This window comes from Ptychodera flava, chromosome 18 (genome assembly GCF_041260155.1).
Source record: "Ptychodera flava strain L36383 chromosome 18, AS_Pfla_20210202, whole genome shotgun sequence".
Taxonomy (NCBI): domain Eukaryota; kingdom Metazoa; phylum Hemichordata; class Enteropneusta; family Ptychoderidae; genus Ptychodera; species Ptychodera flava.
Window position 1 is genome coordinate 11,098,702 of NC_091945.1, and position 24,277 is coordinate 11,122,978.

Below are 24,277 nucleotides of genomic sequence, written 5' to 3' on the forward strand. Positions count from 1 at the left end.
AGCGGGAAGTTAGGAAGTAGATATTCAGTCTAGCCAGACGCTTCAACGCAGCCTACAGACGGGTTCGTCCAAGTTATCATCAAAATCCGATTCATTTTTCGTGCTCATAACTATCCTCAGTGATGGCAACTCGCAATACACAGAATATTGATACAACAGGTGACAATACATCGACGCCACCGACATCGCAATCAAGCACGGCGACAAGGACAATCATGGCTCTTCCCGAGGAAGAATTGAACAAAAGAATTGCCGACTCGATGGAAAGAGTGTCGAGTCAACTGCTGCGAGATTTGGACAAGCTGGTAACATCGAGGGTTTCCGCGATGGCAAATCAACTCCAGGAAGCACAAGCGGCCAACTCTTCAAACCAGATAGAAGCAATATGGGCGATGAAGTGGATGGAAAAGCCATCATTCAGAAAGAAAGGCAATGAATTGCAGTACAAGCATAACGATCAAGTAATGGACCACATGGAAAGCGCAGTTAAAGCAATAGAGGGCTCCAAATACATCCAGGCCAAAGATAAACTTGTGGAAGGTATTACGATGATCAAAAATAGACAAAAACTGATCAAGCTAGCAGACATGTCCAAGAACGGCTGGAAAACTGTAGATGAGTATGTCGCCCACGAGCTGGCTTCAGATGATGAAGATGACAAGAAAATACGAAAGGCAGAATACCGGGCTGGACAAAAGCTGAAGGAACAGCGACGTGGCAAAGCCAGGGCCTATAAGGACCACCGCCTCGGCAGTGCAAGCAGAGGTACTGATGAGACAGGCGATAAAGGACGACACATTACGAAAAAATCGGGTGTTTGCTATGGATGCGGTGAAGTCGGTCATTGGAGATACGAATGTCGAAGCAAACCTGCGGCTGAAGCAGGATCAGCGCAAAAGAGAAGTACCGGTTATTATTATTTTAATGAGAATGTAAATCAAAACTCGAATGGTGATATTAGTGAGAATATCACCTTATCATGCATATTTGAGCGGGAAAGCAGTGTATGCATTGAATGCAACGACGTGGTTATTTGGGAAGATGACGGTGTAACATTGGAATGCAAGTTTATAGGGACCGACATCGAAGGTCCGGATGCATATGCAGCTACAACAACAGACACGGGGTCTGAAAAGAATGACCTATTGACAGTAAGTAGTATGCGATGTGCAAATGTTTGTTTTGGTGAGATATGCCCTGGATGGGAAGAGATTATATAAATGTTGTTGTCGATCTGATTCGACGGGTGAAGATACACCGGGAAAATGTGTTTTGCAGACAGATAGTCCTTCAAAAAGGAACGGCTCAGAGCTAATTAGTCCAAGAGGGCGACTGGGCAGACCGAGATATGTGGGTTGCAGCAGGTGCGAGTAGTTTTGTTCTTGAGGTAATCGATCCCGGCTAAGTACCACCGTTAATGCATCAGCTATTAAACATAGCGCTTTTGTATCAGCAGAAATAAGGGAGCGTTCAGTTTTTACGGCTGGGGGGGGGGCGGCAAAATCTTGTCGCCGGTGTTCAAAAAAATATAGACCCCCCCTGCATTTTTCGTGAAAAAAAGATGACCCCCCCTTTGTCAGACGAAAAAAATTGATGACCCCCCCCAGCTTAAAAATAACTAAAACCCATATGTCAAATTTACCCGCATGGTTTGGATTTGAACTCCGGTACGCGGCGCACTTTATTCGTGTAGCAGAGATGCCAGTGCACAAACTTCTCAGCCACATCCATTGAAACGTCTGTTAATTAGGACGACTGTAAGGCAATTTTTAACTTCATTTCCATAGACAACTCATGTCCATGGACATTGTATAAAGTGAACTTTATATTGGAGTGGTTCGCCAAAGGCAGCCCTCCGGTTGGCAGATAGTCTATGTAGCCGACACGAACATGGGGTTACACGAAAAATATGTAAATGAGAAGACAATAATAGGTGACACGGGCCTCTGCCCTCTTGGCAACTTACTTGACAACTGGAAAGTTGGTGAGGCCCCCTTACAGCTTGCCAACTTACTTAATACTTGCCAATTTTCATGAGTCTAAGTTGGCACAGGCCCCCACCAACTTGGCAACTTACTTGCCAACTTTCAGGGGTGGAAGTTGGCGGGGACCTCTGCCAACTTGCCAACTAACTTACTTGCCAACTTTAATGGGTGGAAGTTGGCGGGGGCCTGTGCCAACTTGCCAACTTACTTGCCAACTTTCATACAGGGAAGATGGCTGGGGCCTGTTCCAACTTGCCAACTTACTTGCCAACTTTCATGGGTGGAACTTGGCGGGGGCCTCTGCCAACTTGCCAACTTACTTGCCAACTTTCATACAGGGAAGTTGGCGGGGGCCTCTGCCAACTTGCCAACTTACTTACTTGCCAACTTTAATGGGTGGAAGTTGGCGGGAGCCTCTGCCAACTTGCCAACTTACTTGCCATCTTTCATGGGTGGAAGTTGGCGGGGGCCTGTGCCAACTTGCCAACTTACTTACTTGCCAACTTTCATGGGTGGAAGTTGGCAGAGGCCTGTGCCAACTTGCCAACTTACTTGTCAACTGTCATTCAGGGAAGTTGGCAGGGGCCTCTGCCAACTTGCCAACTTACTTACTTGCCAACTTTCATGGGTGGAAGTTGGCGGGGGCCTCTGCCAACTTGCCAACTTACTTGCCAACTTTCATACAGGGAAGTTGGCGGGGGCCTCTGCCAACTTGCCAACTTACTTACTTGCCAACTTTAATAGGTGGAGGCTGGCGGGGGCCTCTGCCAACTTGCCAACTTACTTGCCATCTTTCATGGGTGGAAGTTGGCAGGGGCCTGTGCCAACTTGCCAACTTACTTACTTGCCAACTTTCATGGGTGGAAGTTTGCGGGGGGCCTCTGCCAACTTGCCAACTTACTTGACAACTTTCATTCAGGGAAGTTGGCGGGGCCTGTGCCAACTTGCCAACTTACTCACTTGCCAACTTTCATGGGTGGAAGTTGGCGGGGGCCTCTGCCAACTTGCCAACTTACTGACTTGCCAACTTTCATGGGTGGAAGTTGGCGGGGGCCTCTGCCAACTTGCCAACTTACTTACCAACTTTCATACAGGGAAGTTGGCGGGGGCCTCTGCAAACTTGCCAACTTACTTACTTGCCAACTTTAATGGGTGGAAGTTGGCGGGGGCCTCTGCCAACTTGCTAACTTACTTGCCATCTTTCATGGGTGGAAGTTGGCGGGGGCCTGTGCCCACTTGCCAACTTACTTACTTGCCAACTTTCATGGGTGGAAGTTGGCGGGGGCCTCTGCCAACTTGCCAACTTACTTGACAACTTTCATGGGTGGAAGTTGGCGGGGGCCGCTGCCAACTTGCCAACTTACTTGACAACTTTCATTCAGGGAAGTTGGCGGGGCCTGTGCCAACTTGCCAACTTACTTACTTGCCAACTTTCATGGGTGGAAGTTTGCGGGGGCCTCTGCCAACTTGCCAACTTACTTACTTGCCAACTTTCATGGGTGGAAGTTGGCGGGGGCCTCTGCCAACTTGCCAACTTACTTGACAACTTTCATTCAGGGAAGTTGGTGGAGCCTGTGCCAACTTGCCAACTTACTTACTTGCCAACTTTCATGGGTGGAACTTGGCGGAAGCCTGTGCCAACTTGCCAACTTACTTGCCAACTTTTATGGGTGGAATTTTGGCGGGGGGCCTGTGCCAACTTACCAACTTACTTACTTGCCAACTTTCATGGGTCTAAGTTGGCGGGGACCTCTGCCAACTTGCCAACTTACTTACTTGCCAACTCTCATGGTTGGAAGTTGGCAGGGGCCTGTGGCAACTTGCCAACTTACTTGCCAACTTTCATACAGGGAAGTTGGCGGGGGCCTCTGCCAACTTGCCAACTTACTTACTTGCCAACTTTCATGGGTGGAAGTTGGCGGGGGCCTCTGCCAACTTTCTAACTTACTTGCCAACTTTAATGGGTGGAAGTTGGCGGGGGCCTCTGCCAACTTACCAACTAACTTACTTGCCAACTTTCATGGGTGGAAGTTGGCGGAGGCCTGTGCCAACTTGCCAACTTACTTGCCAACTTTCATACTGGGAAGTTGGCGGGGGCCTCTGCCAACTTGCCAACTTACTTACTTGCAAACTTTCATGGGTGGAAGTTTGCGGGGGCCTCTGCCAACTTGCCAACTTACTTGACAACTTTCATGGGTGGAAGTTGGCGGGGGCCTCTGCCAACTTGCCAACTTACTTTCTTGCCAACTTTCATGGGTGGAAGTTGGCGGGGGCCTCTCCCAACTTGCTCACTTACTTGCCAACTTTAATGGGTGGAAGTTGGCGGGGGCCTGTGCCAACTTGCCAACTTACTTACTTGCCAACTTTAATGGATGGAAGTTGGCAGGGGCCTCTGCCAACTTGCCAACTTACTGACTTGCCAACTTTCATGGGTGGAAGTTGGCAGAGGCCTGTTCCAACTTGCCAACTTACTTGCCAACTTTCATACTGGGAAGTTGGCGGGGGCCTCTGCCAACTTGCCAACTTACTTACTTGCCAACTTTCATGGGTGGAAGTTTGCGGGGGCCTCTGCCAACTTGCCAACTTACTTGACAACTTTCATGGGTGGAAGTTGGCGCGGGCCTCTGCCAACTTGCCAACTTACTTTCTTGCCAACTTTCATGGGTGGAAGTTGGCGGGGGCCTCTGCCAACTTGCCAACTTACTTGACAACTTTCATGGGTGGAAGTTGGCGGGGGCCTCTGCCAACTTGCCAACTTACTTTCTTGCCAACTTTCATGGGTGGAAGTTGGTGGAGGCCTGTGCAAGCTTGCCAACTTACTTGCCAACTTTCATGGATGGAAGTTAGCGGAAGCCTGTGCCAACTTGCCAACTTACTTACTTGCCAACTTTAATGGGTGGAAGTTTGCAGAGGCCTCTGCCAACTTCCCCATCGAAAGTTAGCAAGTAAGTTGGCAAGTTGGCAGAGCCCATCGCCAACTTCGGCCCATGAAAGTTCGCAAGTAAGTAAGTTTGCAAGTTGGCAGAGGCCCCCGCCAACTTCCCCATTGAAAGTTGGCAAGTAAGTTGGCAAGTTGGCAGAGGGTCCCACGAACTTGCTAACTTCCACAACTTGGCAAAAGGGCGCCACCAACTTCCACGCATGAAGTTGGCAAGTAAGCAAGTTGGCAGAGGCCCCCGCCAACTTCCCCATTGAAAGTTGGCAAGTAAGTTGGCAAGCTGGCAGAGTGTCCCACGTTGGAAACTTCCACAAGTTTGCTATTGAATTATGTAACAGACAATAGCCACCGACTTGGTATTTCAGAGTTTGGAGTTGTACCCAAGAGGGGGAAGTTGGTCGACGAAACCTGAAACTTGTACATTCTGCATATCATTAGCATCTCATTGTCGGCTACATGGACTGTCTGCCGGAAGTTGGCGGGGGCCTGTGCCAACTTGCCAACTTACTTGCCAACTTTCATGGGTGGAAGTTGGCGGGGGCCTCTGCCAACTTGCCAACTTACTTACTTGCCAACTTTCATTGGTGGAAGTTGGCGGGGGCCTCTGCCAACTTGCTAACTTACTTGCCAACTTTAATGGGTGGAAGTTGGCGGGGGCCTGTGCCAACTTGCCAACTTACTTACTTGCCAACTTTCATGGGTGGAAGTTGGCGGGGGCCTCTGCCAACTTGCCAACTTACTTACTTGCCAACTTTCATGGGTGGAAGTTGGCGGGGGCCTCTGCCAACTTGCCAACTTACTTGACAACTTTCATTCAGGGAAGTTGGCGGGGCCTGTGCCAACTTGCCAACTTACTTACTTGCCAACTTTCATGGGTGGAACTTGGCGGAAGCCTGTGCCAACTTGCCAACTTACTTGCCAACTTTCATGGGTGGAATTTTGGCGGGGGGCCTGTGCCAACTTACCAACTTACTTACTTGCCAACTTTCATGGGTCTAAGTTGCGGGGACCTCTGCCAACTTGCCAACTTACTTACTTGCCAACTCTCATGGGTGGAAGTTGGCGGGGGCCTCTGCCAACTTGCCAACTTACTTGACAACTTTCATGGGTGGAAGTTGGCGGGGGCCTCTGCCAACTTGCCAACTTACTTACTTGCCAACTTTCATGGGTGGAAGTTGGCGGGGGCCTCTGCCAACTTGCCAACTTACTTGCCAACTTTAATGGGTGGAAGTTGGCGGGGGCCTCTGCCAACTTGCCAACTTACTTACTTGCCAACTTTCATGGGTGGAAGTTGGCGGGGCCTCTGCCAACTTGCCAACTTACTTGCCAATTTTCATGGGTGGAAGTTGGCAGAGGCCTGTGCCAACTTGCCAACTTACTTGACAACTTTCATACAGGGAAGTTGGCGGGGGCCTCTGCCAACTTGCCAACTTACTTACTTGCCAACTTTCATGGGTGGAAGTTGGCGGGGGCCTCTGCCAACTTGCCAACTTACTTGACAACTTTCATGGGTGGAAGTTGGCGGGGGCCTCTGCCAACTTGCCAACTTACTTTCTTGCCAACTTTCATGGGTGGAAGTTGGCGGGGGCCTCTGCCAACTTGCCAACTTACTTGACAACTTTCATGGGTGGAAGTTGGCGGGGGCCTCTGCCAACTTGCCAACTTACTTTCTTGCCAACTTTCATGGGTGGAAGTTGGTGGAGGCCTGTGCAAGCTTGCCAACTTACTTGCCAACTTTCATGGATGGAAGTTAGCGGAAGCCTGTGCCAACTTGCCAACTTACTTACTTGCCAACTTTAATGGGTGGAAGTTTGCAGAGGCCTCTGCCAACTTCCCCATTGAAAGTTAGCAAGTAAGTTGGCAAGTTGGCAGAGCCCATCGCCAACTTCGGCCCATGAAAGTTGGCAAGTAAGTAAGTTGGCAAGTTGGCAGAGGCCCCCGCCAACTTCCCCATTGAAAGTTGGCAAGTAAGTTGGCAAGTTGGCAGAGGGTCCCACGAACTTGCTAACTTCCACAACTTGGCAAAAGGGCGCCACCAACTTCCACGCATGAAGTTGGCAAGTAAGCAAGTTGGCAGAGGCCCCCGCCAACTTCCCCATTGAAAGTTGGCAAGTAAGTTGGCAAGCTGGCAGAGTGTCCCACGTTGGAAACTTCCACAAGTTTGCTATTGAATTATGTAACAGACAATAGCCACCAACTTGGTATTTCAGAGTTTGGAGTTGTACCCAAGAGGGGGAAGTTGGTCGACGAAACCTGAAACTTGTACATTCTGCATATCATTAGCATCTCATTGTCGGCTACATGGACTGTCTGCCGGAAGTTGGCGGGGGCCTGTGCCAACTTGCCAACTTACTTGCCAACTTTCATGGGTGGAAGTTGGCGGGGGCCTCTGCCAACTTGCCACTTACTTACTTGCCAACTTTCATTGGTGGAAGTTGGCGGGGGCCTCTGCCAACTTGCTAACTTACTTGCCAACTTTAATGGGTGGAAGTTGGCTGGGGCCTGTGCCAACTTGCCAACTTACTTACTTGCCAACTTTCATGGGTGGAAGTTGGCGGGGGCCTCTGCCAACTTGCCAACTTACTTACTTGCCAACTTTCATGGGTGGAAGTTGGCGGAGGCCTGTGCCAACTTGCCAACTTACTTGCCAACTTTCATAACGGGAAGTTGGCGGGGGCCTCTGCCAACTTGCCAACTTACTTACTTGCCAACTTTCATGGGTGGAAGTTGGCGGGGGCCTCTGCCAGCTTGCCAACTTACTTGCCAACTTTCATGGACGGATATTGGCGGAAGCCTGTGCCAACTTGCCAACTTACTTACTTGCCAACTTTCATGGGTGGAAGTTGGCAGAGGCCTCCGCCAACTTCCCCATTGAAAGTTGGCAAGTAAGTTGGCAAGTTGGCAGAGGCCCCCGCCAACTTCCACCCATTAGGCCTAAAGTTGGCAAGTAAGTAAGTTGGCAAGTTGGCAGAGGCCCCCGCCAACTTCCCCATTGAAAGTTGGCAAGTAAGTTGGCAAGTTGGCAGAGGGTCCCACGAACTTGGAAACTTCCACAAGTTTGCTATTGAATTATGTAACAGACGATAGCCACCGACTTGGTATTTCAGAGTTTGAAGTTGTACCCAAGAGGGGGAAGTTGGTCGACAAAACCTGAAACTTGTACATTCTGCATATCATTAGCATCTCATTGTCGGCTACATTGACTGTCTGCCCTCCGGTTAAGAAGGTCATGGGCCATTACGTAAAGTCAACTTTATTCTAGTGGGCCACCAAAGGTGGCCCGCCGGTAAAGAGGGTCGATCATGGCTATTGCATAAAGTAGATTTTTCTGGACAGGGCCGCTGAAGGCACACAGCCATTAAGATTGCCGTGGGGTATTACATAAAGTCAATTTATTGGAGTGGGCCGCCGTAGGCGGCCCGCCGGTAAAGAGGGTCGATCATGGACATTACATGAAGTAAACCTAATTGGAGTGGGCCGCCAAAGGCGTCTGCCCGTTAAGAGGGTCATGGGTAATACATAATGTATATTTATTGTAGTGGGCCGCCGAAGGCGGCCCGCCGGTAAAGAGGGTCGATCATGGCAATGGCATAAAGTGAACTTTATTGTTGGTATTATTTTTTGAAAATGTGGTGACCCCCCCTTTCCTACCAGTGAAAAAGCGATGACCCCCCCTTTGCGGATTCCAAAATTTTGATGACCCCCCCCCTGGATTTTGCCGCCCCCCCCCCGGCCGTAAAAACTGAACGGTACCTAAGTAAGCTGATTGCCAAAGGCTGTATTTCGAAATCTCTGTCCAAACCGCATATTGTTTACCCACTGTCGGTAGCAGTGAACCGACACGGTAAGTGCAGGCTGGTGCTTGACTAAAGCTGCCCCTGGAACGTAGTTCATTTATCAGAATGGGAGTACAGAGAAGACCCACTGTTTATTAGCATGATTAGGAGTCAAGATGCGTCACAAGAGGGCGTTCCCTAGAGAGGTGGGCGTTGGGGCGCTCTCGAGCGGCGGATCGTCTGTTTAATGTCTGTTTATGAAATGATTCGTGGTCGCGCCGGGAACCAATGATACTAACAACATCTACCTGACAAATCAAACCCGCCACGTTTGAACTTGAACCTCCTCTAAACGAAAGTTTGGAAATGCGAAAACCAAAGATGATATTATGATTTGATTCTTCCAAACGCGATAAATTACAATTTAAAGTTAACCAGGTTGTTGGAATTCTGAACCACTCGAACCTGGAGAACAGCGATCAAGTATCATTCATTTATGGTTGCCTTTGTGCAACTTTGGCATTTACTGCGATTTTGCGCAAAACCGTCGAAAGAGAGGTAAACGCACCCCTCCTCGCACCATAAACGCTGTATCATTGCACAATTACATTGAAACATTAAAAATTATGATCCCTCTTCAGACTGTCAGTGAAATGCATTCAGTTTAATTGCACGTTTCACACCTTCGCTCCTTAGACATTTCTCCAAACTTTTGAAGTCAACCTAAATGTTTAATGACTGTCATGCTTTCTTCCTCGATTTAACACAAAGAATTACGTTGACAATTAATAATGTTTTTATTACTTATAACTTCCAATTTGACAATGTACATTGAACGTTCTCCCGATTTGGAAATTGATATTTACCATAAAAATTTAAGAAGCTCGGAAGTTCATAGCTAGATGTAAAACTAAAACTTACAAGTTTCAGACTTAAAAGTTTCAATTTTTCGCAATGACGCTTTCACTTTTTTGAAGACTATTCGATATTTTGCGATATATTTCAAACTCATTAAAAAGCGTGATATTTTTTAAACAATCGTGCACAGCAAGCAAAGTACAACAGAGAATTCGGTATCAGAAAAGAATTCGGTATCAGAAAAGAATTCGGTATCAGAAAAGAATTCGGTATCAGAAAAGAATTCGGTATCAGAAAAGATGGAAATGTTATAACAGTGACGTTCCACAGCGCTTTGAAGGAAACCATTGATTTAAAATTGATTTAGTGAGATATGACAAAAAGGTATCACAGAAAATAAAATTACAAAATACTAAGCTGTTCAAGTAATAGGAATTCCGAGACATTTCTCAGTCCATGATGAATATTCTTTCTTCTATTCGACGCCCTAGACAACCATTCAATTGCAGTACATTTAATAAGTATAACAATGATTGTGAAAGCATAAAATTCGACACATTCGTTCGTCGTAAAAGATCCGTTATTCATACCATCAAATTATACTTAACAGATAGTTGTGGAAACAGATTTCTCTCTGTCATATTGTGCAATTAATGTACAGTGTGCTTCAGATACAGATATTTAGACTCTCACACTTTTACAGTAACTGTTCTTTTGTGATCTACTGCTTGTGGGAGTTCAGTCCATTAAAGCTCTTGCAGTACGGAACATTTTCACCATCTTCAGTTTTCGGAAATGGAAAACTCTATTTCCCTCCCCCAGAGAGTGCCAAACTTTACACCATCACAAACATCACCGACGCCATCACTTCTGCTGCCACAGTCATCAACATCTTGTTCATCATCACCATCCTCTTTCTGCCCCTCCTCTTTCTCCTCCTCCTTTTGGTCCCCCTCCTCCGCTTTCTCATTTCTCTCATCTTCATCACAACCGCAGTCATCAACACCACCATCGTTACCACTGCAATCACAATCATCATCATCATCATCATCATCATCGTCGTCGTCATCGTCATCATCATCATCATCATCATCATCGTCCATATACGTTCATGTAACACAGTTTGATACAATTAAACTTATTTCGTTTTGCGACATTTCTTTATTTAAAACAGATATTTGGACTCTCCAAATTTCCCAATTCTTTTCTGATCTCCCACTTGTAGGGGCTCATTTTACAGCCCTTTCAGAACGAAAAAAATTTCACCGTCTTAGATTTTTGAAAATCGAAAATTTTCTTTCTCTCCATAGAGTAAACACATGGATGGCGGCCATTTTGAATTTCAAAAATCGGTAAATCTTGGGTAATTTGTTCCTCTAGTACCATGATAACCCCCAATTTTGAAAGTGAATGGTTTAAAGATTCCTGGATGAAAGTTTGAGCAAAAGTGTAAGTCTTTCACTTTCGAGGTGCATACTACCTTAAAAGCATAACATGCACGTTATGTAAAAACTGTGGTAACAATGCAAATTATTGAAAATTTGGCATTTCCTTTTGGAATGTGGAACGATTACCAGGCTCTCTATAGGGTTGTTAATGATTAATGGGTCTGTTACTAAATATAATTTCATGCGAGCTATATATTCCTTTCTTCCAGAAATTAAGACAAAGTTTGTCGGTATTTCATGTGTGGCTGTTGTTGCGGGTTATGTCTGAATCGTAACATAGAGAGTCGCCTCTTTAGTTGACTAAGATCTTTTAACCATTCCTGCATGCGTTATTATAGTTGGAAAAAAAATGATTTTGCGACTATTATTTATTTTTGCATATTAATGAGAAATCAATGACATCATTGCAAACAACCCCTGTGAAAGGCATATTATTTGAGATAGGGTAGGATAGCTTGTGGTTGATCAAAGAGAAAGGTCAGCATTTTTTTGGTATTTTGCAAGCGTTCGAGGAAGGTCATGTTTATCATGATTCCAGCTCTTGAAACGCACCAGCCTTCAATAACATTTGCATCACATTCAACATGCAAGTAGCGTAGCTTTTTGTTTGTGTTTTGGTTTGTTGTGTTTTTGTTTTTTCTCTTTCTTTTTTCATTCCTCTATTGTACAGTAATACATAATACAACCGAGCGAACAAAAATGAAGTTGTACACGTTTGACAGTCAAAATAACGTTTAGTTGAACATCTCTAGGAAACAATACCATTTGTTTCTCGCAGATCCGCTGTTCATGTTATCTTCAATTCTTACTCTACCCATCGACTTTTCTTTAAAAACAACAAAAATCCACAAAGTTTTAAAGATATCAATATTCCTGCTTTGGCAAATCAGCCATTTTATGTATTGCACAGAATAACAAGAACGTGTTTGCTTGACATCGTTTTCTCTGTGAGTACGTCATTAAAAAAAGCAATTTTATCTGTCTCTTATCATGAATCGGTTCAATTACTTTCTCACAAAAATGCTTGCGTCTGGCACAATCCCAGAACATGTTTTTCTGTGTTTTAACAATGCTACCTTTTCCCACTTGTACAACTTTTCATCGTTTGGGAAAATGTTATGAAGAAACTTGAACACAAATGCGGCAAGTCTGCATTCATTAACCTGGTCGTGCTGGCAACCCCATCAACGCGCAAGTTGCACTCATTATTTCACATTTCTATGACCCCAGGGTTTTACAAATTTTCTTTCAATCAGAGTTTCATTATAGTCGTTAACTAAAGGGACTATGCTGTAACCCTTATAAGAGGAAGTGATCGTTTTGATCACGAAAAAGGGCGGGGTTCGCATTTTGTGACAATTTTTTTCACCAGCTCTCCCCCTTGTTGAATCTGTCCATACCCTAATTAACCTTTCAGGATTAAATAATATTTCAAACAGATTAAAAACGCAGGCTGCGATACCTACTCACCTCGCAGAGAAGTTAACGAAGTTAATGAAATTAATACTAAGCACAACAAGTATATATCTGTGATATTATGAACTTCATGGCTTGCTGAAATAGTGTTCTCTTAGATCAACGAGCCATTGTTATTCACTGTGAGCAATAGGTGTGAAAGCACGTGTTGATGGTTACTGTGAATTTGCATACCATGTCTTTTGTTTATTTACATAATAATAATATGTGAATAACATTTGCATATTACATTTACATATCAATAAATTACTGATGACGATCATAGTACGTGTTGACATGTTTATGACAAATTTCGCGAGAAAGCGTAAAATGTTCTTTTATTGAAGAGATTTTGACATGATACTCTTATTTGTTTCGATAAAAGACGACCTGACAAACTTTACCTTCAATCGACATCTACTTGGCTCGTTATTCCAGTTTTCCTTTTAATATTCTCACCGTTTGTAAAGTTTGTGAATTAGGAGTGATCCATAAAAAGGCACAAAATTCATTAGGTAAATGTGGAAGTACGTTGTACTAACCTGGGAGCTCCAAGGGCATTTAAAAGCCAGGGGCAGGGGTTGACCCGTTATCTCTTTGGAAATAACTCACTGGTAGGTCTTAGACTGAGGTGAGCCTCTATAGAGTGTGTGGCGCTTAGGATCCGGTCCTCCCCTCCCTTACCGGGTCTGCACTAGGCAGCGTTCGTTCACAACACCCCCTTCCCTCCCCCAGGGACTTGTTTTTTGCCCAACTTGGTAAAAGAAACGAAGGTTTCATCTATATTTTGGCAGAGGGCGTCCTAGGGCGTTGCAAAAGATTTTTCGATGCTACCTGTAGAGGGCGATCTCCCATCAGCTGGCCCATGGAGTCGCCCGTAACTAACTCGCCCGTAACTTAGCGTCCGAAAAATCTGCCTCATGTTGCGTTGAAGTTGTAGGTGGCCGTAGAATCAGGTAGGGGAGACTAACTTCAGATAGATTAAAAACAGCTATCACCTTTTAAAAACAGAGAGAGCGCACTGTTCAAGGAAACCGCCGGTCGTCCTCACAACAGTTGCTCGTTGTTCAACCTGTAAGCTTACTGTAGTTTAATAGGTAGCCGGTGAAGATCCGTGTACGTACCCTCGGATACGATCTGTTTTTTAATGCCTCAATGGTGGTAAAAATCATGATACACAAATCAGTATTTTGTTTTTAATGATTTTCCAATCCTCGTCAATTTGTAGGACTTTTCTGTATCAGTCAAAACTAAAACTAGCATTTTGCTGTATTGTAAAATATTGTGGCCATCAAATTCCCCTGTCCCGGGATACATTTTGCTCTGCCCCTCCCCCTTGTAGAGAGCATTGATACAATGATAGATGCATAAGGCCGGTCTATGGTGTATGTCATGTACCAACCACAAGCAACAGTGATTGTGGAGTCAAGCACCTGCAGTACTGTAATGTCATGAATATAGTACTGAGATGTACTGTACCAGCATTTTTGTCGAGGGAAGCAGGTAAATGTTACGGGGTTTCCAAGTCATTTTAACAGATTCCCCTTGTTATTGCTTCAGTGGCATGGCTCAAGGTTTTACCCGGGGTTGTGGATTTTATGGCAAAACTAAACTTCAACTAACAACCACCGGCAAAATCTCAAGTACTGTACCGCAGCTACCCTTGGTATATCAATGTAATCAGATTAGGGACAGCAGAACTGTTACTTGGGTCCACAAATCATTTACTGCTCTTCCCCAGTATGCAAAAACAATGTATACTGCTATGGGTGCTTGATTTCACAAGCACCTCCCCACAACGGTTTAGGTGCTGGAGAAATGTGCCACAATCGCTTGTGTAGTGATCATGGAGGTAGATCTCACTTCTAACTCCATGTTTGTGATAATATAGGATGAGTATACATCAGACAGCCTGAATGACATGTCATATGGGTTGTCTTACATACACCTAATAAAGGGCTGTGTGCACTGATCTGTGCCAAAGGCTCTTGATGTGTTCAGTGTAACTGTAAAGGGGAAGGTATGTCACGGTTTTGACCCAGGGGCTTTAAAGGCCTGTGCCAGGGTCAGATTGTCTCTCAGGGAAATCCGCTTGTTGGATTACAATTTAAAGGAAAACAAAAGGCTATAATACTCCATAATCCTCTTATAGACTAAAACAAACTTGATCCCGGGGATCAAGTCCCTGGCCTTTAAGTCAATAAAATTTGGCATATATCACTGCATACAATCAAATAACCTTTTGATGGAGAAATACCTTTGATGCTTAGTGTCAAAGTTTGACACATGGTAATAATGATTTATTTCCATTTGGCAAAAAAAAACCCTTTTTACTGCTCTTATGTACATGTACACTCTCAACAACCACATAAAGAATAATGCTATTAAACCTAGTTTTGTGTATTTCTCTTTCCCCATGTTTCCTTGACCTGTGAGTAATGATGGTTCAGTGTTAAATATACATATACGGAGTATGCAGTGCACCCTCCCTTGGTAAATTTTTTGCATGCTTTACGATAGGCTTTTAGGACGGCAACAGTAAGGAGGTCAGAGCCGAAATCCCATACCATAAGTTCACCAAGGGAGGGCGCACTGCATATAAGGACAGTCGTGACCCACACTGGAAGGAAACATAGGGTGAGAGAAGATAACAAGGGGAAAAGGCTCATACAAAAAAACTAGATTTAATAGCATTATTCTTTATTATCTGTTAATTTGCAATTCATTAACCCCTGTGCCAGAATTTGCAGTGTAGTTTCCTAAAAGTCAGGACTGTGATTTCCTGAATATCTGACAACACTATCCACAGCCTTGATTCAAACATGCTACCAATAATATTAAAATAATCTTTAGTTGGGTCCATAAATAATATGTGGAATTTCTTAATAAATGATATACTTATAAGAAATTCTCCCCATAGTTTATCAGGTTATCTATTATTTTTTTATTCTGCAGGATGTTGGTGATGGTGAATGCAAGACTGAAGTGGAACTTTGAAGAAGCAACTCATCAGAGGGAGAATAGTTGAAATAATATTTTTGTTATTTTTTCTGGCGAAACACTCAAGTTTTCTTTTTCAACATAAAGTATGTTGCAATAGAGTGTAAGCCCAATTCTAGTCTTGACTAAAATTCAGTTTTCAACAATAACATTGTTTTTTTCACAATTCAGTGTATGTTTGTGTATGTAAGCTTATGTATGTATTTATGTATGTGTGCATGTGCGTACGTTTGTATATGTGTATGTGTATGTATGAAAGTATATGTGTGTATAGGCATCAATGCCAAACTTTAAAACCACTGTACATATCACACAGGCATTTGTGAAGCTGCATCATGAGTTGGAAATGAACAAGTCTAAATATAAACACTACTGATATATTTGAAATGTCATTGATACCCCTTTGGATTAAAATCCAAGTGCTATTTGTTTCTGGTCAATTTTCGTATTATTTTGGTCAACCTCTGACATTTGTTTTAATGTAGCTTTCATATTTTGTTTGTGTGTGTTTTGGATTATCATACACATTTATCCAAGTGGTCAGAAACTTTTTCTCTGACAACCTGTCATGAAATGGCCCTCCCCAAAACTGTTGCATATAAAATGATGGGGAAGCCCCCACCCCACCCCCATCATATCAAAGCCATTTGCATGGTGTATCTGGTACCTCTCATTTCTCGCCGTTTCTGCCTGTGAGAAGTGCTTTTTTCAAATAAAAGCAACAGAAAGGCATTCTGCTACGTTGGCCAAGGATAACTTCAGTATGGTATTTACAATGCTGTTCACACCTGTTAAACTGCAATACTCAACTTCTACATGCTCATAGCTATCAAGGCCCAGATTTTACATCAGATCCATAACAAGTAGCGAGAAAAGCAGTCGGGTCAAACATTTTGGAAATGTTTGCAACAGACCTTGCACTAATTTTCCTGGTGGCTATTTGTATCGAAACTAAAACTCAAACCAATAGCAGCTTTTGTTGTTGGTGACCATGACAATTTGGAGGAAAGAATCAACCCCGGGATAGCTTTAATGTTCACTGTCTAAACTATTTTACCAGAGAAAACCTATTGTACATAATTTCTGAGGTACCCACCGTTTGTAAAGATAATTATCTTTGATTCAGAAAGATTCACATAAAATTCGTCGAGCTGATTCACTTTTACTCTGCAGACAAAATCTAAGTCAGTTACAGTTTCGCTCACGAGTTTCGCTCTCAGACTGAAAGATCTGTCGCTGGAGGATAGAGCGCCCTCGAGCGACGGATCTTCCAGCCTACTATTAGCCCTTCAGCGTACATCAAAGTACTAACTTTAAAAGATTTACGCCAGTTTTCCGGAGCAGTTGCTCGCGTTGCTTCCACGTTTCCGTCATTCGAAACAATGAAGCCACTGAAGTGAAGCTGTCTTTTATACCCAAGGAATGGCTTTAAGGGTATTCATGATTGCCATCAACGATAATGCCCTCTGATTGCACATCACTTGAATAAGCTTATAAATCACTAATAAACAAAGAAAATAAACTCGACTTACCGTACAACTTTGTCCAGTTACTTCGCCTGTCCCCCTTTACACGCAAGCAGCCTGTAATGCACTGATCTCAACACTCAAAATTCTCTCATGTATTCCATCATGTTTGACTACCTCAAAAGCTTTGGAAAGTCTATGAAATGGTGTACACGATTATCGTCCGTCTGTAACTACAGATGCGTGTTTCTGAATTAGAGATTAGCAAACAATATCGTCTCTGGTACAATACCCCTTTCGAAAACTAGCTTGTGCTTCAGCTATCACTCTATTTTCAGGTGCCCGTTGATTTAAGATTGTCGCCAAACTTTTACTACAGATTGGAAGTAATGGAATTCCTCCATTACACTACTTATTCCCATCAGATAGAGCACTTTTCATGTAGTGGAGAAATAATTCCTTAGAACAAATTCTCAGAACACAGTCCGACATCAAGAATAACACTGAAAAGTTGACATAAATAGATGTAACAATATCAATAGAATATAAAAAATCGATCAGGACCTGGAGCTTTGTAATTACGAGAACACTCCTGATGACTTCAAGAAATTTCTGCAAAGAAATGACTTAAAGTCGCTGATTTTCGTATCAATGAACAGAATGCAGATGATGGCGATCTAATGCTTACACTCTATTTCTGAAGTCGGTATTCTGTGTTTACTCTCTTGAAGCATCTTAAATTTTTCCTACAAAAATATTGGATTTTCTTATTCTCGCATAATCTGTAGGTCTTCAACACGAAGTTTATAAAGTACATTAAAATTGCTCATTTCTACTTTTCTTTCTTATATTTGTTCAAAAATTATATAAAATTCCTGGCGATCGACCTTATTTCCGAAGTTTCAGATATGTCATCGATGTTTTAGAACAAGATGCTTGTCAGACAGCGGATGTACCTTTTATCATAATTTCAACAACAACAAACGAAGGCCACGTACCTGTTTTCGTTTATGTTTATCGAAAGTACATTTACATGGTACTATTAGGCCAAGAAAAATAAAAATAAATAAAAAGTTTGTTTCTCATCCTCGCGCGCGTCAGGCCCGCGGCGTCAAACTTTTTTTTTCCTTCTCATAAGGAAAAAAATAAAACGCAAAAATACGCGGTGATAGTGCATAACACAGTGCTGTATAAATCAGAACCGTAAACAAAATAACTGACACTAACATTCCATTCAGAACTGTACACATATGTCACTGTTATATTAAGCTGTCAAAACTGTGCATTGCTGCACTAAAAGTCAAACTGTAGAACTGTTGCTATTCAAAAATACTACAGTAATACTGCTGTGCATTCATCTCTGGGTGCATTCCTTATGTTGCTTTCATGTTTTTTTTCCGCGTTCTTGTTGATTGAAGAATAAAAACAAAGAGTAAAAAACGTGTCACCGCATCATTTTTGTATTATGTCTTTCTTGGCCTTATCCTTACCATTGGCAGCAATGAAGACAAACCATCGGATTTTCTGAGGGATGGTAAAAAAATTGACGTGATAATTACGACCCTAGTGAAAATCCACACGCTTGCCTTGTACCAGGATTGAAGAGGCGCATTACTGATATGTGGAAGGAGTGATGATATTCATGGTAAAGATTTGCATTTCATGCCTCAAAGTCCGCACCGCACTCCACATCAAACAAAATCTCGGGGGAGGGGGGTGTGAGGGGGAGGAGTATCCTCGCCGTTACCGCCAATCAGAAGGTATGTTAATGCATTCCTAATATGGCAAACAAGTGTTTGAGCCTTGGCCAACTGATGAAAAGCTACATGTACTTACTCTGCGACGTGTACAGCTTTGGTCATGCACTTCAAACACCAGACAAATCTCTAAAGGTTTGCATTTCTATACTTCAATTGCTGTAGTGTTTGTAATAGATTTGTGTAACGTGCAAAGAAAGAGAGGCTGCATAGCATTTAGACACCCGTAGAACTCTAAAGCTCGCATCTTGTGCACGAGTTTCTTTGCGACTTTGCAGACCTGCCCTTTCCTCCAATCAACGATTTGACCGAAGACGTCATCAATCTTACCTGGTACACTTACGTAACTGCTCATCACTAGAGGGCGCATCTTAATAGGTTTAAGACCTGTAAACACTCCAGGAGCAGTGAGGACCAACATGGTGAGTATTAAACCACATCTTCATTCAAGTCCTACTGGCTTTAATCGTGATACTTTTTGCATATAACTTTGAATTTTTTTTTCATTTTTCACAGGCAGCGAGCGGTTTTGACGAAGACCAGGTCATGGGTAAGCGAACAGATATTTTGATGTATTGTGAATAGCCACCGCTGCTCGTACTAGACGAATAAATCTGTCAAGCGGAAAGTCTATTCAAGAAACGGGATTAGAGTCGACAGCTGAAAAGGCTGAATGGGACGACACAAGTATTTAAATTGTATCATAAGGCAGTCAGACCTACAGGATTTCAACTGACAACGCTGAACGTACCCACGTCTTACCAGGTTCACGCATTTCACAGTTTATCGACAAAGCTGCCGACACCGCTTTTCGTCCTCATTTTCGTTTCTTTGAGCGCAGACTGCGAGCAAACAAAAGTATAGGTCTGAAAAGCGTACCCCGCCTGCTTTGAATACCATCAATAGTCTAAGAACGACATTTTGTAACCCATTCATTCTTTAGCGATTTGAAAATCTTATACACGTTCATGAAACTCTCCAGATCGCCAGTTTATGTGTTCAGTTTATCAGCTTACCGAAGTCATTGGTAAAAGATTTTCCTCAGTTTCCTTCGGCGACTATGATTTTATAGTACAAGTGTATCGCTTGCGTCTTAAAAGGTGCGCACCACATCGAGGGCGTGGCATAGCGGTTCATGTTAACAAATTCAAATCAGCGGTTAATCTCTCTTGCTAGAGAATTCATTAAAATGTTTTCGGACATGTACACAATCTATATAAGACTTTGATAGTTTCACCTGAAGCGGGCATTCGATACGCTATAATGGGGTGATGTTTATCGTTCAGCGCCTGTGTTTGGTCTGGCCATTGTATGTAAGCCTTGCTCGCTGTATATATGCCAGGGGTGCGGAATGTGCCAAAACAAAGACTATGCATAGATACAGTTTTCAATAGCATCAATGGAATTCGGTGAATGCCAAAGCCATGGCAGGGATTGGGAATACTGCTTGTGTGTCAGAGGTCACGGAATCCTGGCAATGAACCGAGAAACAACCTGTTGATTTAGCACCACTGGCCTGGGGCAAATATTTGACTGACTAGAATGACTGAATGAACGTATGTATGTATGAACGTATGTATGTATGTATGTATGTATGTATGTATGTATGTATGTATGTATGTATGTATGTATGTATGTATGTATGTATGTATGTATGTATGTATGTATGTATGTATGTATGTATGTATGTATGTATGTATGTATGTATGTATGTATGTATGTATGTATGTATGTATGGATGGATGGATGGATGGATGGATGGATGGATGGATGGATGGATGGATGGATGGATGTAGGTATGTAGGTAGGTAGGTAGGTAGGTAGGTAGGTAGGTAGGTAGGTAGGAAGGTAGGTAGGTAGGTGTTGGTATGTATTTGTCGGTAAACTGTATGTGGTTCAAAAATATTTATCCCAATGGACGTTTTCCTAAATAATCTGATCTGATTGACCTTTCTGTACAGACATGAGAGATTGTTTCTCTCTGTTCGACAAGGTTGGCGATGGGAAGGTTGAGATATCAGAAATACAGAATGTTCTACGTGCCCTTGGTTACAATCCGATGGGAGAAGATGTCAAGAAAATTGAGAAGGAACTTGGCGATGGAGGTAAGTCGAGTCAAAACGAGGTTCGGTTCGTTGACCTACCTAACTTTGGAAGGATAAATGTTCATAACTGTTTTGGATATTTTAAAGTGATTTGCAAAATTTTAATACCATGGCTCTGGCCACTCAATCACTGAAATATACTAAATGGCTAATTTAAAGGAATTTTCACCATAATGGTAGGCATTCGATCGGCAGTTGAGGAACTTTATTGGTCAGAACAAACAATCTGATTTCAAATGTCAGTGATATTTATCAATTGGTGTCTCGGATAGCGGCAATTGGTCATAACACTGAGCTTCGTTATAGGGACAATGATCAAAGAAAGCATTTCGGTTTTTAGAACCGCAAATGTTGGTATGATGACGGTGATGTAAAATTCTCCATTGCAACATGTGAAATAAACATTCACGCTATGTTGACTGTCTACAACGACGACGAATGCACCAACACGTTCGTTTTCTTGTTTGTATATAACATCCAGTCAACCGCAATTCTTGATGAAATTCTGGTCGAAATCAAAGAGGAGAAACGCGTGACTAGGCAAATGTATGCCCTAGAAAATTGAATAACTCAGTCAAACGTGAAATAGTTCTCTCTGAAAGCTGCAACTCTTGAGAACCATGAGTGAACGGAATGCAATGTACTGAAAATTTCCGAATGTGGTAACCGTTGTCAAAAGAGCTACAACTTATTTCTACATGAGGGCGCCATTCATAAGTTTCAATTTCTCTTTTTCACAACACAGCCGACCGAGTTGCTTTCGAGAACTTCATGGCGGTGGTAGCTGCCCACGGGTCTAAGATACGAGGCGATTCTACCAGCGACTACACTACGATGGTGGAAGGGCTACGTGTGTTCGACAAAGAGAGCAACGGCTATATATCGTCATCTGAGTTACGTCACATCCTAACGACACTCGGTGAGTAGATTGTGTCACGGTCCCTCCACAAAAGTGTGTCTTTGAACACATGCAACACTAACTTGACAAAATAACTCATTATTTGACCGACGGACCGACAATCGAAACTTACGAACTAACAAGCCAACCAACATCAAAAGCTTCTGACTTACTGTAATGAGTACGGAGATATTTCCAAGGAGGAGTAGTCCGAGATGGGATGAGGTAACGGTCGGCTCCGTAGATGAGGAAGGTCGACAGGCGCTTTCTTGACATAGATACTACCTGATGAACGAACGAACGAAACTGCCGATGGGATGATGGCTAATCGGCAGGAACTTACACTAATTACTAGCGAAATTTAACATACTGAAAGTTAGCAAATACAATAAAATAAGGTACTCACAATAGTCCACGTTAAGTTGATACTATGACAGAATGAGAGTTTAGCATAGTAAAGAATACAAAAATACATTTATTCGCACCGTAGACTTTCTGAAATGGCAGTATGCAGTGCATGTAAGTTAGCTGTAAGACTGCCGTTAGCTTTTTCCAACGCACAGACCACTGTATCTGATCTTAGAATGTATTTCGGACAGAAAATGGTATACATCTACAGATTCGTTATTGTATCGTATTGTATTGTATCGTATTGCACGGTATTGATTTGTCTTGTGTTTATTTTTATTTAGGAGATCGGCTCAGCGACGAGGACGTGGATGATCTGTTGCAGGGTCTTGAGAATTCACATGGACAGATTAATTATGAAGGTCGGTTGCTTGATTAAGTTTGGCAATATCGACACTGTGTTTGATATTTTACAAGGATAACTGATTGATTTGAGTTTCAATCCTATTCTGAATTGCTCATCTGTTTTCCGAATCTGAAATGGCAGTAACAGCAAACCTATGGCTGGCAACAATCTGAATCTCGTTGTCCTTCGAACTTTTGGAGGTTCAACCATTGGCATTGAAATCGCAATAACACTGTCAAGTGCAGATTTCATCCCCAAAACGTCTCGTAAGCAAAACTATCAGCAGAAACAAGAACGTAAACCCTATCTGCGATTTAGACTGAACAAAATAGAAGAGATATCATTCACATTTCTGAGAGAATGTTTCTGTTTGTTTGTTTTTTTCAGATTTTGTGCAGCTGATTCGAACATAATTGAAACGAGCTGGCATCAAACTCATCCATACACCATACAGCTCTTGTTGGAAAAACTTACCAATTGGAAGACATTTGAGCCACGCTGACTTAATATAATCAGCAAATCTTATTTCAGTCCATAGACTATGGTTTTCTTCAAAATGGTTAATGCTAGCCTAGTCCCTCGACGAAGTATATTTGCCTATGGAGATTTTTGGCCTTCGCCCATATAGGAGTATGGCCGAAGGCGAAAAATCTCCGAAGGCAAAAATACTTCGTCGAGGGACTAGGCTAGGTTAATACATATCGGATTATTCTTGTACTTAATAGGATTAATATTTAACAGCATATTAAAATAGTTTTTTTTTTTTGTAGATATTATGATTTATGATGTTAATATTTTATAGCTAGCAATTTTTTCTGTAGTTTTATTATTATATGAATATTTTCTTTCGTGAGAAAAGTTGTAGTTATTGCACAATAATGTTCTCTTTGCGTTTTTCGGATATTTAAATACTTGAAACTTTTCACACGTGACCAGAAACAGTATATGTCACACAGAATGGGTCCTGATTGAGAACCAAGGGTGATTTTTCTCAGTTCCACTTCGGTTGAATTGTTTTGTATCAAAATTCAACCAGAAAATACAAATTCCACGTGTAAACGTTAACACACGTATTTTTTCCCGACGTATAAGTGTTGTTAGCTATAGCGTCGATTTCCTTTATACCGTCTAAACATACCAAAGGCATTAATAAATCAGTAATTTCTGTGCAACTGAATATGAGTTCGTACGTTCTTCTTTACTCGAGTTTCCAATTTAGCAATGTGATCACACGTGAATTCAGGTGTGATTTATTTTATAAAATATGAAAAATACAAAATAATTTTTAGTATTCTTGCTATCATATGACGCATCGTATAGCATTTTACCATATATAATAGTATTACAGCCGTGTCAAGATTTCCGTGTCAAGATTTCAGCCATTCTCGAACAATAATGTTGGATATAATTTTACATCACTCATACGTCACAAAAATTAACCACTGCAATGGAACGATAAGACATGACGGAAAAATCTCTGTTCCCTTGTTTTATCATTATTAAAATTATCATTTATTGAATTTCCGATGTATTAAAACGAAGGGATTTCGTAAAAGGGCTCCCAATCATGACGGGTCGGATTACTGACCGCCTGAGGGCGCTAGTGGAAACATCGTCCGGGCGATGACTTCTCCCAATCCTTTGAGTTGGTCGTGCAAGAAGGAGAATGTTCAAGGAAAAACTAAGGCACGCAGTTTGTTCAGCGAATTGTGTGTTGATACTTGATGAAGCCTTTTTGCTTTGTTTGTTTGTTTGTTTATTTGTTTGTTTATTTAGTCTTTTATTTTTCAACTTTAAATGCAAATGTAAGAAATTTCGATTGCGATTGGTTTGCTTG

At 42.5% G+C, this 24,277-nt stretch overlaps 2 protein-coding genes across 2 annotated transcripts; both read left to right on the top strand.

Moving 5' to 3' along the window:
- Positions 1-15,794, top strand: LOC139116820 (uncharacterized). The gene is made up of 2 exons (XM_070679506.1): positions 1-1,151; positions 15,416-15,794. The coding sequence occupies exons 1-2, from the start codon at positions 123-125 to the stop codon at positions 15,455-15,457; spliced, it is 1,071 nt and encodes a 356-aa protein (XP_070535607.1). The 5' UTR covers positions 1-122; the 3' UTR covers positions 15,458-15,794.
- Positions 15,795-18,926: 3,132 nt separating this feature from the next.
- LOC139116821 (myosin-2 essential light chain-like) lies at positions 18,927-23,617 on the top strand. The gene is made up of 6 exons (XM_070679507.1): positions 18,927-19,105; positions 19,200-19,233; positions 20,645-20,788; positions 21,534-21,707; positions 22,379-22,456; positions 22,828-23,617. Exons 1-6 carry the CDS (start codon positions 19,103-19,105, stop codon positions 22,851-22,853), a joined length of 459 nt encoding a protein of 152 aa, XP_070535608.1. The 5' UTR covers positions 18,927-19,102; the 3' UTR covers positions 22,854-23,617.
- The last annotated feature ends 660 nt before the right edge of the window (positions 23,618-24,277 follow it).